This window comes from Pan paniscus, chromosome 16, assembly GCF_029289425.2.
Source record: "Pan paniscus chromosome 16, NHGRI_mPanPan1-v2.0_pri, whole genome shotgun sequence".
In the NCBI taxonomy this organism is placed as follows: Eukaryota; Metazoa; Chordata; class Mammalia; order Primates; family Hominidae; genus Pan; species Pan paniscus.
The window spans coordinates 48069133-48082757 of NC_073265.2; the positions used below are offsets into that span (position 1 = coordinate 48069133).

The 13625-nt window shown below is 40.9% G+C and overlaps 1 protein-coding gene across 6 annotated transcripts in view; it reads left to right on the forward strand.

The window, feature by feature from the left end:
- Positions 1–13625, forward strand: part of MINDY2 (MINDY lysine 48 deubiquitinase 2) — a 93697-nt gene that overhangs the window by 36731 nt on the left and 43341 nt on the right. For 4 of the 6 annotated variants that reach the window (XM_063596680.1, XM_008953221.6, XM_003827898.7 and 1 more), the window contains exon 4: positions 5381–5539. In XM_063596680.1, the coding sequence (XP_063452750.1) occupies positions 5381–5539 (159 nt within the window). The remainder of the gene's footprint in view (positions 1–5380; positions 5540–13625) is intronic. The other 2 variants (XM_063596679.1, XM_008953222.6) reach the window with 1 other exon arrangement.

Sequence of the window (13625 nt, forward strand, 5' to 3'; positions counted from 1 at the left end):
GACCCTGTTACAAAAAAAAAAAGAAAAGAAAAGAAAACTGTTTGCAGCCAGTCACAGTGGTTCACAGCTGTAATTCCAGGTACTCAGGAGACTGAGGCAGGAGGATTACTTGAGCCTAGGAGTTCAAGACCAATCCGGGTGTGATATAGTAAGACTCCATCTCAAAAAATTAAGAAAGAAAGAAAAATAAAAATGCTTGCAAATGTTATCAGCATTTGGTTTAAGTCCATCTTGCATTGGAATACACTCCCATTACACTGATCAGGATTCTTGAAGGGAAATTGGAAGTATTGGCTCAAAGTTGAAACAAAGGATATCTAACAACTGCTTGCATTTCTCATAAACATATCAGGCAAAAAGTACCCTGCTTTTAAAATAAACAATGAAACTATAAGGTGTTATTATTACATTACTGTTTTGAAAATAGTGTATGTCAAGCTTATATGGCTGGGCTGAGTCTAAGCTAATGTGTAATGTTCCACAAGTGTGATGTAATAGTGTTCTTTTTTGTGTAATTTTACGTGAACAGATGTCTTCAAACCTAATTTTAGAAAGACCAACACAGAGCTGCAATATTCCCAATTAAAAGTCTTTACCAGAAGTTGTAATGTAAGCAAAGAGCCTATTTTTTCCAGTTTTGTCTAATAGTGTACTGACAGCACAAGAAAACATGATGTGTGTATTCATAACAAATTTTTAATGAGTGCAAATATATTCTTAAAATATATTTTGTATTTAAATTTAAAATATTTGACCATGTTAAAAGTTCCTTTGAAAAGAGTTCTAAGAAACAGTTTAACCATTGCCTTAAAGGATCCACTAGTACTCCCTTCTTGTGAGGTAAGCAACCATAGATCACATTTATATTTTGTAATATTAAGTATAATTTGGAATTAGGAACAAAGTGGCAAAATACTTACCCAAGAGTTTAAAACCCTTTTAAAATAAGTTTGTTTGGTTTATCAGTTGTTGTTTTTTATTAAGACAGAGTCTCGGCTGGGCACAGTGGCACACGCCTGTAATCCCAGCACTTTGGGAGGCTGAGGCGGGGGGATCACAAGGTCTGGCGATCGAGACCATGCTGGCTAACACAGTGAAACCCCATCTCTACTAAAAATACAAAAAATTAGCTGGGCGTGGTGGCACGCACTGTGGTCCCAGCTACTCGAGAGGCTGAGGCAGATGGAACCCTTGAACCCAGGAGGTGGAGGTTGCAGTGAGCCGAGATCACGCCACTGCACTCCAGCCCGGGCGACAGAGCGAGACTCCGTCTCAAAAAAACAACAAAAGAAAAGACAAAGTCTCCCTCTGTTGTACAGGCTGGAGTGTAGTGGCATGATCTCAGCTCAGTACAACTTCCGCCTTTCAGGTTCAAGAGATTCTCATGCCTCAGCCTCCCAATTAGCTGGGATTACAGGCATGTGCCACCACTCCTGGCTAATTTTTTTATTTTTAGTAGAGATGGCGTTTCACCATGTTGGCCATGCTGGTCTCGAACTCCTGGCCTCAAGTGATCCACCTGTCTGGGATTACAGGCGTGAGTCAACGTGCCAACTTTTTTTTTTTTTTTGAGACAGGGTCTCACTCTGTCACTTTGTCTGGTTTGCCGTGGTGCTATCGTGGCTCACTGCAGCCTCAAACTCCTGGGCTCAAGTGATCTGCTCACCTCAGCCTCCCAAAGTGCTGGGATTACAGGCATGAGCCACTGTAACTGGCCTCTTTTAACAGTTTTATTAATCTTTATGAAGATATCAAATGGTGTTAACTCAGTTGTTTTAATATTAAATAATGGGGAATAATTGTTGCAAATATATGAAGGTATAAGCATGAGCCCAGAGCCATTAGAAATCATATTGCCCCTAAAGGAAGTTGGGTGGTTGACAAACAAGAATTTACAAAAATAGAGGAAAATCTGGTGGTTGTAAAACTATAATTCTTAGATTGCTCACTGTTGTTACTATTTTTTCAGATTCATCATTGCTGTAGATTTAAGAAAAGTTGTAAAACACTTAAGGGAAAAAATGTAAGCTGGTTGTTTTTAAGCGTTTAATTTTTGGGAAGGTTGAGAAAATATGTTGTTTGGGGGGAACAGTAGAAGAGATGAAACTGACAAAGGTCAAAGACTGCAGTATAACAATGTTATCCTATTATAAATGCATCATTCATTAACTTAAAACATTTGACTGATTTCTGTTTACAGTCTGTACAGTCTGTTAGAATGGAATTTTATGAATTATTTCATAAAACAGAACTTCATTTTTGTAACCTAAATTTGTCTTTTTCAAATTTCAAAGAGGATCCGTAGTTTTAATGTAAGATTTCCTTCATTTTCACCCTTTTTATTATCAAACCCCTCTACAAACTATAGTCTACTGTTCGTATTTTGTATCTTTAGTATCTTGTACAGTGTCTGATTAGCAGTAGGGATTCAGTAAAAGTGTGTTAAATTTTATGTATTGGTTTTTCTTTATTCTTTCAAATGTATTCTCTATACATATGTCCATACTTAATGTGTTAACGTGCTTAGAAAAGCATTTTAAAATAGTCTTTTTTTTTTTTTTTTTGAGACGGAGTCTTGCTCTGTCGCCCAGGCTGGAGTGCAGTGGCGCGATCTCCACTCACTGCAAGCTCCGCCTCCCGGGTTTACGCCATTCTGCTGCCTCAGCCTCCCGAGTAGCTGAGACTACAGGCGCCCGCCATCATGCCTGGCTAAAATATTTTTGTATTTTTTAGTAGAGACGGGGTTTCACCGTGTTAGCCAGGATGGTCTCGATATCCTGACCTTGTGATCCGCCCGCCTCGGCCTTCCAAAGTGCTGGGATTACAGGCGTGAGCCATTGCGCCCGGCCTAAAATAGTCTTTATTCCAGATGTATATGACTACATTTATTGAGACAATTGACAAACAAGTCTTTGTGATCCAGTCTCTGCCTGTCTCTTAGACTTTATCTCCTACAACTTTTCACTTTTATTTTGTCCCAGCCGCACTGGGCCCCATGCTATTCCATGGACACAGTAATAAACTTGTTTTTGCACTGGCATCTACTTTGGAATGCTCTTTGCCCAGAGCTTCCTAACATTTAGTGCTCACTGTAGTCTCTATTCTAGTGTCATTTTCAAGGAGACCTGTCTCCCTCACCTCCCTCTCCTTCTTTCCTCTCCCATTTACACTCCCCACTCCCCTCCCTCCCTCTCTCCCTCACTCCCTTCCTTCCATCCTTCCTTCCTTTTCAGTGCATTCACTGCAAAATTAAGTATGGAAAGTCCTGAGGCTTTCTATATACCTCCTGTTCCTCCTAACCCCACACACACAGCTTCCCCCACTGTCAACATCCTGCATCAGAGTGGTTCATTTATTATTGATAAACTGGCAATGCCACATCATTATCACCCAGAGTCTATAATTTACTCTTTCTTGGTTCTGTATATTCTATGGATTTTGAAAAATGTATAATGTCACGTATCTACCATTACAGTATCATACAGAATAGTTTCACTGTCCTAAAAGATCTCTGTACTCTGCCTGTTCATTCCTCCCTTCCCTTAATCCTTGGCAACCACTGATCTTTTTTACTGTCTCTGTAGTCTTACCCTTTCCAGAATGTCATTTGGAATTCTACAGTATGTAGCCTTTTCATATTAGCTTGTTTTCTTTACTACTACGCATTTAAGTTTCCTCTGTGTCTTTTCATGGCTTGATAGCTCATTTCTATTTTTTTTAATTGTGTTAAAAACCACATATTATAAAATATATGGTGTTTTTTTTTTTTTTTTTTTTTTTTTTTTTTTTGAGACAGAGTCTTGCTCTGTCGCCCAGGCTGGAGTGCAGTGGCACAATCTCGGCTCACTGCAAGCTCCGCCTGCTGGGTTCATGCCATTCTCCTGCCTCAGCCTCCCGAGTAGCTGGGACTACAGGTGCCCACCACCATGCCCGACTAATTTTTTGTATTTTTAGTAGAGATGGGGTTTCACCGTGTTAGCCAAGATGGTCTTGATCTCCTGACCTCGTGATCCACCCGCCTCAGCCTCCCAAAGTGCTGGGATTACAGGTGTGAGCCACCGTGCCCAGCCACTTTTTCATCTTTAAAACTGAAACTTGCCAGGCATGGTGGCTTATGTCTGTAATCCCAATACGTTGAGAGGCTGAGGCGGAGAATCACTTGAGCTCAGAAATTCAGGACCAGCCTGGGTAACATAGTGAGACCCCGTCTCTACAAGATATCAAAAACATTAGCTGGGCATGATAGCATATACCTGTAGCCCCAGCTACATGGGAGACTGAGATGGGAGGATCACTTGAGCCCAGGAGTTTGAGGCTGTGGTGAGCCATGATCATACCACTGCACTCTAGCCTGGGCAACAGAGTGAGACCCTATATCCATCAAACAACCCCCCTTTTCCACTTCCCCCAATCCCCTGGAAACAACCATTGTGCTTTCTGTTTTTATGATTTTGATGACTCTAAATATCTCATATAAGTAGAATCATGCAGTATTTTTACTTTTGTGACTGGCTTATTTCACTCAGCATGATGTCCTCAAGGTTCATCTGGTTGTAGCATCTGACAGGATTTCCTTCTTTTTTTTAAGGCTGAATAATATTCCATTGTATGTATATATCTCATTTTCTTTATTCATTTGTCAGTTGTAACTAAGAATAGATAAAGAATTATGAATAATGTTGCAATGAGCGTGGGTGTACAACTATCTCTTCAAGATCCTACTTTCAGTTATTTTAGATTCACCAGTAGGAGAGGCCTTCTTCCTCTTTGACTTGAAAAACATTTGACTTTAGACTTTGTGGTCTAAAATAGGTCCTTCATTTCTGTTACTCTCTACAACTTCATCTTGTTCAGTTTTTCTTGTTTTATATATATACATGTTTATCTCTCCCAATAGAATGTTAGTTGCATAAGAGCATGGACTTTGTCTTGTTTTGTTTCATTTTTTGAGACAGAGTCTCACTCTGTTGCCAAGGCTGGAATGCAGTGGCAGAATCTCGGCTCACTGCAACCTACACCTACTGGGTTCAAGTGATCCTCCCACCTCAGCCTCCCAAGTAGCTGGGACTACAGGCGCATGCCACCATGCCCAGCTAATTTTTGTATTTTCAGAGACAGGGTTTCACCATGTTGGCCAGGCTGGTCTCAAACTCCTGACCTCAAGTGATCCGCCCACCTCAGTGTCTGTTTTATTCATTGTTATATCTTTCAAACTCCAACTAGCTTCTGACACATAGTAGATACTCAATAATAAAAATATGTTGAATTGAGTTTATTGGATAAAATGGAAAATTAAAAGTAAATGTGCTTGTACTTGAATATCTTTTTTGTTCTTGTTTTGATGTTTCTGAATTAGAACTTTCCCCTTTTCTATTTTCAGAATATGAGTGATGCCATGGCAATTTTGCACAAACTACAGACAGGCCTGGATGTAAATGTAAGATTCACTGGTGTTCGAGTGTTTGAATATACACCAGAATGCATAGTATTTGATCTTCTTGATATTCCTTTGTACCATGGGTGGTTAGTAGACCCTCAGGTAAGTCGAAGAATTTAAATTATGTAAACACAAATACAGGAAAAATGTATTAATTTGGCAAATTAATCTCAATTTATATTTTTTGTTACTTACTTTTTTTGTACTTTTGCCTGGAATTAGCCAAACTATGAGGTTAAGAACAGAGTCCTCCATACTACTAAGTCTGCCCAAGGCTTCTGACCCCAACTCTAAGGAGCTAGGGCCCAACTACAAGGTTAGAGGGAAGAGCTCATGGAAGACCACCCGTACTTCTCACACCAATCACAAGTTCAGAGGTTTCCCAAAACTACCCTCAGGTTCAGTAATTCACCAGAGTGACTAACAGGACTCCCTGAAACCTATTATACTCACCATTACAGTTTATTACGGGGCAAAGATACAGGTTAAAATTAGCAAAGGAAAGAGACACATACGGCAGAATCTAGGAGGGTTCCAACTGTGAAGCTTCCCTTGAATCCTCAGGACATCATACCCTCCTGGAATTGATGTATGAAAATATGCATGGAGTGCTGCCAATCCTGGAAGTTCACCCCACCTTCAGTGTTCAGATTTTTTACTGAGATTTCATTATGTAGATATGATTTAATTTATTGCCCATGTAATTGAACCCAGACTCCTACCCTTCCCTCCCTGGAAGCTGAGCTGACACCATGTGGTTCAAGGGATCCATCATTAGTATAAACTGCAGGTGTGGCCCAAGGGGCCCACAATAAATAACACAGTCACTCCTATTGGTACAGAAATGCCAAGATTTAGAAGTTATTTCATAGGAGCTGGGACAAAGGTCAAACCTCTCTTTGGGCAAGACCGTATTCTTTATTGCATAGCTTTGAAAAGAGATTTTGTATTACCCAAACATTTATTTTAAAAAGGCACCCCCATATATCCATCACTCTAACTGTACATTTCTAAATGTACATTGACCTTTGGTATATTAGTCTAGCAATCCAGATTTTGCCTCTTGTTAAGCGTATCAGGGTCCTGGCAGGAAGTAGACGACACACTTAAGGATAACTGTCAAAAGTTTAATGAAGAGACTATTTACAAAGGTGTGGGCAAAGTTAAGGGGAACAAGTAAGAGATGGTGTAGCATCTTAGACCTAGCAACAGCAGAAAATAATTGCCACTCCTAACTCTGAAGAGACAAGGAGAGGGAATACTTAGCAGAACACAGCAAGATTGATTAGTAAAGCACAGAGCTCCTGACCAGGAGATGTGACCTTCAGGAGAGGAATACTACCCCCAAGCTATGGCCCAGCAGGGAAAGAGCATAGGTAATACATTCTCTGACTCCCACTTTCTGATTTCCTCTAGTAGCTCCCTTTGGCCAAATTCAACTGATTATTAGAGAGTAGGAATTCCAGTTGCTGCAGTCCATAGAGGTTAGTCTCCCGAATAGAGAAGAAATGGAGAGTCAATTGGAAGGGTGAAAGGAAAAAATAATTCTACTATAACATACTAAATTTTTAAATAGGTTAGAGTCTTCTCTTTTCCACTGATCTGTGTTATCTCTACTCCTATACTGTTTTAATATTATTTTCACTTACTTACATTTTTTAACATAAAGTAAGATTCAAATTTCAAAATAATATTGGTTAATTGTAAACTTTAAAAGAAAAAGACAAAGGAATCATACCAGCCAATGCCTTTCAAATTTATTTTGTTTTATGGTATGAGGTGAGAATTTACCTTTTTTATAAATTAAACTTTTTATTTTGAGGTAATTATAGATTCACATGCCAGTGTAAGAAATAATAAAGAACAGGCTGGGCGCAGTGGCTCACGCCCGTAATCCCAGTACTTTGGGAGGCCGAGGTGGGTGGATCATGAAGTCAGGAGTTCGAGATCAGTCTGGCCAAGATGGTGAAACCCTGTGTCTACTAAAAAATACAAAAATTAGCTGGGTCCAGTGGCAGGCGCCTGTAATCCTAGCTACTCAGGAGGCCAAGGCAGGAGAATCACTTAAACCCGGGAGGTGGAGTTTGCAGTGAGCCGAGATGGTGCCACTGCATTCTAGCCTGGCCAACAGAGCAACGGTCCGTCTCAAAAAAAAAAAAAAAGAAATAATAAAGAATGATCCCTCATACCTTTTACCCAATTTTCCCCAATGGGAAAATTTAGTAATTTTGCAAAATTTAGTAAAATATCAAAACCAGGAAATTGACATTAATAAAGTCGAGATACATGGCTGGACACAGTGGCTCATGCCTGTAATCCTAGAACTTTGGGAGGCCAAGGCAAGAGGATCACTTGGGCCCAGAAATTCAAGACTAGCCTGGGCAACATGGCAAAACCTTATTTCTACAAAAATAAAAAATTAGCTAGGCATGATGGAACATGCCTGTAGTCCCAGCTATTCAGGAAGCTGAGGTGGGAGGATCACTTGTGCCCAGGAGGTTGAAGCTGCAGTGAGCTGTGATCACACTACTGCGTTCCAGCCTGAGAGAAAGAGCGAGACCCTGTCTCAAAATAAATAGAGAAATAAGTAAATAAATAAAATCAAGATATGGCACATTTCTGTTAACACAAGAATCCCGCCTGATGCCCTTTTATATCCACACCCACTTCTCTCACACCCTTACCCTCTTCTTAACCCCTGACAACCACTAATCTTTCTCCATTTCTATAATTTTGTTATTTTGAGAATATTATATACAGTGTGTAATCTTTTTGGATTGCATTTCATACTCACCATAAGTGTCCAAAGCATCATCCAGATTGTTGCATCTATCAGTAGTTTGCTCCTGTTCATTACTGAGTAGTATTTTGTGGTGTGGACCTACCGCAGTTTTACTTGTTAAAGAGCATCTGGGTGTTTTCCCGCCGGGCACGGTGGCTCACGCCTGTAATCTCAGCACTTTGGAAGGCTGAGGCGGGTGAATCACTTGAGACCAGGAGTTCGAGACCAGCCTGGCCAACATGGCGAAACCCCATCTCTACTAAAAATACAAAAATCAGGTGGCTGTCATGGCGTGTGCCTGTAATCCCAGCTACTTGGGGAGGCTGAGGCAGGAGAATCACTTGAACCCAAGAGGTGGCGGCTGCAGTGAGCCAAGATCGTGCCACTTCTCTCCAGCCTGGGTGATGGAGCAAGACTCTATCTCAAACTGCTGTAAACATTTGTGTACAGGTACGTTTTTCATTTCTCTGGGTTAAATGCCCAGGAGTGCAGTTGGTGGGTTATATCGTAGTTGCTTGTGGGTTTGTGTGTTTGTTTGTTTGTTTTTTAAGAGACAGGGTCTTGCTTTGTTGCCCAGGCTGGACTTGAATTCCTGGGCTCAAGTGATCCTCTTGCCGCAGCCTCCCAAGTAGCTGGGACTACAGGCATGCACCATTATGCCCCGTTAACTTGTGTATTTTTTTTTTAAGAAAGCGACAAACTGTTTACTAGATTACCTGTAGAAAAGTTTACATTCCCACCAGTAACATATGAGTGATCCAGTTTCTCTGTATCTTCATCAGCATTTAATGTTGTCACTATTTTTTATTTTAGCCATTCTTAGGTAGCAATATTTCATTGTAGTTTTAATTTGCATTTCTTTTTTTTTTTTTTTTTAATTTGAGATGGAGTATCATTCTGTTGCCCAGGCTGGAGTGCAGTGGCACAATCTTTGCTCAGTGCAACCTCCTGCTCCCAGGTTCAAGTGATGCTCCTGCCTCTACCTCCCGAGTAGCTGGGATTACAGGCGCCCACCACCATGCCCACTGAATTTTTTTGTATTTTTAGTAGAGACAGGGTTTCACCATGTTGGTCAGACTGGTCATGAACTCCTGACTTCAGGTGATCCACCCGCCTCGGCCTCCCAAAGTGCTGCGATTACAGGCGTGAGCCATCGCATCCAGCCTAATTTGCATTTCTTTAACGGCTAATGATGCTGAACATCTTTTGATGTGCTTGTTTGCCATTTGCATATTCTTTTTAGTAAAATGTCTCGTCATGTCTTTTGCCCACTTTCTAATTAGATTGGTTCTTTACAGTTGAGTTTTGTTTTTGGTTTTGTTTTTTTTTTGACACAGGGTCTTACTGAGTCACCCAGGCTGGAGTGCAGTGGCATGATCATAGCTCACCGCAGCCTCAAACTCCTGAGCTCATGTGATCCTCCTGCCTCAGCCTCCTAAGTAGCTGGGCACATGCCACCATACCCTGCTCACTTTTTAATTTTTTGTAGAAATGAGATCTCGCCATATTGCTTAGGCTGGTCTTGAACTCCTGGGCTCAAATGATCCTCCCTCCTCAGCCTCCCAAAGTGTGAGACTACGGCTGTGAGCCACCATGTCCAGCCCTTTTCCCCATTTTTTTTATTTGGCTATGTGTCTTTTTGTAATTGAGTTGCAAATGTTCTTGATGTGTTCTAAGCACAAATCTCTTGTCAGATATATGACTTGGAAATACTGTTTAATTTTTACTTTTTTTTTTTAGAAACGGCGTGTCACTGTATGACACGCTTGAACTCCCAGGCTGGTCTTGAACTCCTGGCCTCAAGCAGTCTTCCCACCTCAGCCTCTCAGAGTGCCGAGGTTACAAATGTGAGCCACTGTGCCTGGACTTAATTTCAGTGAAGTTCACTTTATTTTTCTTTTGTCCCTTATGCTTTTGGTGTCCTATCTAAGAGGGCTTTGCCTAACCAAAAATCAAGAAGATTTAGTTCTTTATTTTCTATTAAGAGTTTTATAGTTTTAGCACTTACATTTATGAATATGGTCAATGTTGGGTTAATTTTTGTATGTGGTTCGAGGAAAGGGCCCAACTTTATTCATATACATGTAGATAGCCAGTTGTCCTAGTACCATTTGCTGAAAAGGTTATTCTTATCCTGTTGAATTGTCTTGAACTTAGCATGATCTTTGTAAAATAAATCCTTCCCTTTACCCTTCCCTCCTCATTGCCTTAAAAGCATCCAGTTTAATTAAAATAAGATTTAAAATCCTTATAAGTATTTATGGGGTTTTTTTGTTTTTGTTTTTTGTTTTTTTGAGACAGAGTCTCGCTGTGTCACCCAGGCTGGAGTGCAGTGGCACAGTCTTGGTTCACTGCAGCCTCAGCCTCCTGTGCTCAAGCAATCCTCCCTACTCGGCCCCCCAGTAGTTGGGACTACAGGTGCACACCAGCACGCCTGGCAATTTTTGTATTTTTTATAGAGACAGGATTTCACCATGTTGCCCAGGCTGGTCTGAAACTCCTAGCCTTAAGCGATCCTCCCACCCTGGGCTCCCAAAGTGCTGCATTACAGGCATGAGCCACTGTGCTTGGCTCAAGAAGAAAGGATATTATTTCCTTCTTTTTCTTTTTTCTTTTTCTTTTTTTTTGGACAGAGTCTCACTCTGTCGCCATGCTAGAGTGCTATGGCGTGATCTCGGCTCACTGCAACCTCCATCTCCCGAGTTCAAGTGATTCTCCTGCCTCAGTCTCCTGAGCAGCTGGGACTATAGGCGCGCACCAGGATGCCCAGCTAATCTTTGTATTTTTAGTAGAGACGGGGCTTCATCATGTTGGTCAGGATGGTCTCGATCTCTTGACCTCGTGATCCGTCTTCCTCGGCCTCCCAAAGTGCTGGGATTACAGGCGTGAGCCACCACGCCCAGCCAAAAGGCTATTATTTCTTTACCTGATTAACTGTCATCTCCCACTAGAATATAGGTTTTATAAGGGCTGGACTCAGCATAGTATTTAGAACAGTGCCTGGCACATAAGTAAATATTGACTGATGGAATGCAGCATACATGTGTGCATCCATTAACTCTAGGAAACCAGAGATCATAATAGCAAGGACTTGGCAGTGCTTTTTTTTCATCTCTGTCCATTGGTAAAAGCTGCTGGGATTCAGGAGAATGGAAGGATGGCTTACTATAAGCAAGGCAACTCTGAGAATTTCACTGAAAAGTCTCAACATATCCAGCAGTTTATACATCCAAGGTTGGATTCTGGCAGATGACAATGCCAGATAATTTAGATTGTGAAGAATGACAGTCTGAGGAATGTAAGCCTGAATTCTTTTTTTTTATTTTTAATTCTTTTTTTGTTTGCTTGTTTGTTTTTTTGAGACAAGATCTTGCTCTGTTGCCCAGACTAGAGTGCAGTAGTGTGATCGTAGCTCACTGCAGCCTCAGATGGCTCAAGGAATCCTTCCACCTCAGCCTCCCAAGTAGCTGGGGCTGCAGTTGTGCATCAGCATGCCCAGCTCACATACAAAGTATTTTAAATATTGTAATTAAGAATTAGACCAATGACAGAGAATAGAGGCCTAAAAAGATCACTATACAGATAGAACTAGGGCACTCTAGAGCAATGGGGAAAGGCAATCCTTTAAACAAAAGGTTTTATGACAATTAGGTAGACATAGAGGGAAAAAATGAAACTGTTTCCTACAACTCACACTGCAAAATTCTATTCCATGCGCATTAAAGTTTAACTGTAAAAGCCAGGTGAGGTGGCATCCCTGTAGTCGCAGTTACTCAGGAGGCTGAGGTAGGAGAATCACTTAAGGCCAGGAGTTTGAGGCTGCAGTGCACTATGATAGCACCTGTGAATAGCCACCATACTCCAGCCTGGGCAATATACTAAGGTCCTGGCTCTACAAACCTGGAGGGGGAAAAAAAGTTTAACTATAAAAAATAAAACTACAAAAGTTTGAAACTATGTTCCTGATATTATGACATCACTGTAGGGAGGGATTTCAAAAACAAGATACAAACCTATTAACTGTAAGGAAACATTAGTAAACATGACTACCTTATAACTGAGAATTTGTGTTCATCTAAAGGCATTCCAAACAGAATGTAAAAGCAAGCCACAGAGTAGAAGATGAATTGCAACTTTAAAAAATGAATAAAGGATTAATATTCAGAAAGTAGGAGCTCCTACAGATAATTTTTTAAAGATAGCCCAGCCAAAAAAAGGAGCAAATGACTTGAATAGGCACTTCACAAAAACAGATATCCAAATGGCCAATGAACATATGAATTGGTCATCAGAGAAATACAAATTAAAATCAGAATTAGAGACCACTGTACATACATCAGACTGGCTAACATTTAAAAGTCTGATGGTATTACGTCGGGCGCAGTGGCTCACACCTGTAATCCCAGCACTTTGGGAGGCCAAGGCAGGTGGATCACCTGAGGTCAGGAGTTTGAGACGCCTGGCCAACATGGTGAAACCTTGTCTCTATTAAAATACAAAAATTAGCCGGGCATGGTGGTGGGTGCCTGTAATCCCAGCTACTCAGGAGGCTGAGGCAGAGAATTGCTTGAACCCGAGAGGCAGAGGCTGCAGTGAGCTGAGATCGCACCACTGCACTCCAGCCTGGGCGACAGAGCGAGACTCTGTTTCAAAAAACAAAAATAAAAAAAAAAAAGTTTGACAATATTAAATGTTGGTGAAGATGTGCAGCATAGAGAATTCTCATTCCTTGTGATGAGAGTGGAAATTGGCCATCTACTTTTGAAACCAGTTTGGTTTATCCATTAAAGTTGATGGTAAGCATTCCTTAAGACTCAGCAGTTTGGCAAGGCATACACTCTTGATGAGTGGAAGAGGATAAATGTCCTAGAATTTTTCACAGCAGTGTTATTTGCCATAGTCTGAAACTGAAAACAACTTGAATAGCCATCAAAAGACAAATGAATAACCACATTATGGTATATTCTATGGAATACTGTACTACAGTGAAAACAAACATCTGCATACCACTATATACAACAACCTTACATTATGTATTTGTTGATTTGGTTTATTATTTGCTTTTACTCTAGAATATAAGCTTTATGAAAGCATAAACCATTTTGCTCACTGTTGTGTCTGTTGATTCTCTAATGGCACCTTGCATGTAGTAGTATGTAATAGGCATCCAAATAAATTGGATGAATGGAATTCTGGGGGTGGGGGAAGACAAGATCTTACTCTGACACCCAGGCTAGAGTGCAGTGGCGTGATCATAGCTCACTGCAACCTGGTACTTCTGGGCTTAAGCAATCCTGTCTCAGCCTCCTGAGTAGCTGGGACTATGGGCACACACTCCCATGCCTGGCTAGATTTTTTATTTTTTGTGAAGACAGGGCCTTGTTATGTTGCCCAGGATGGTCTCAA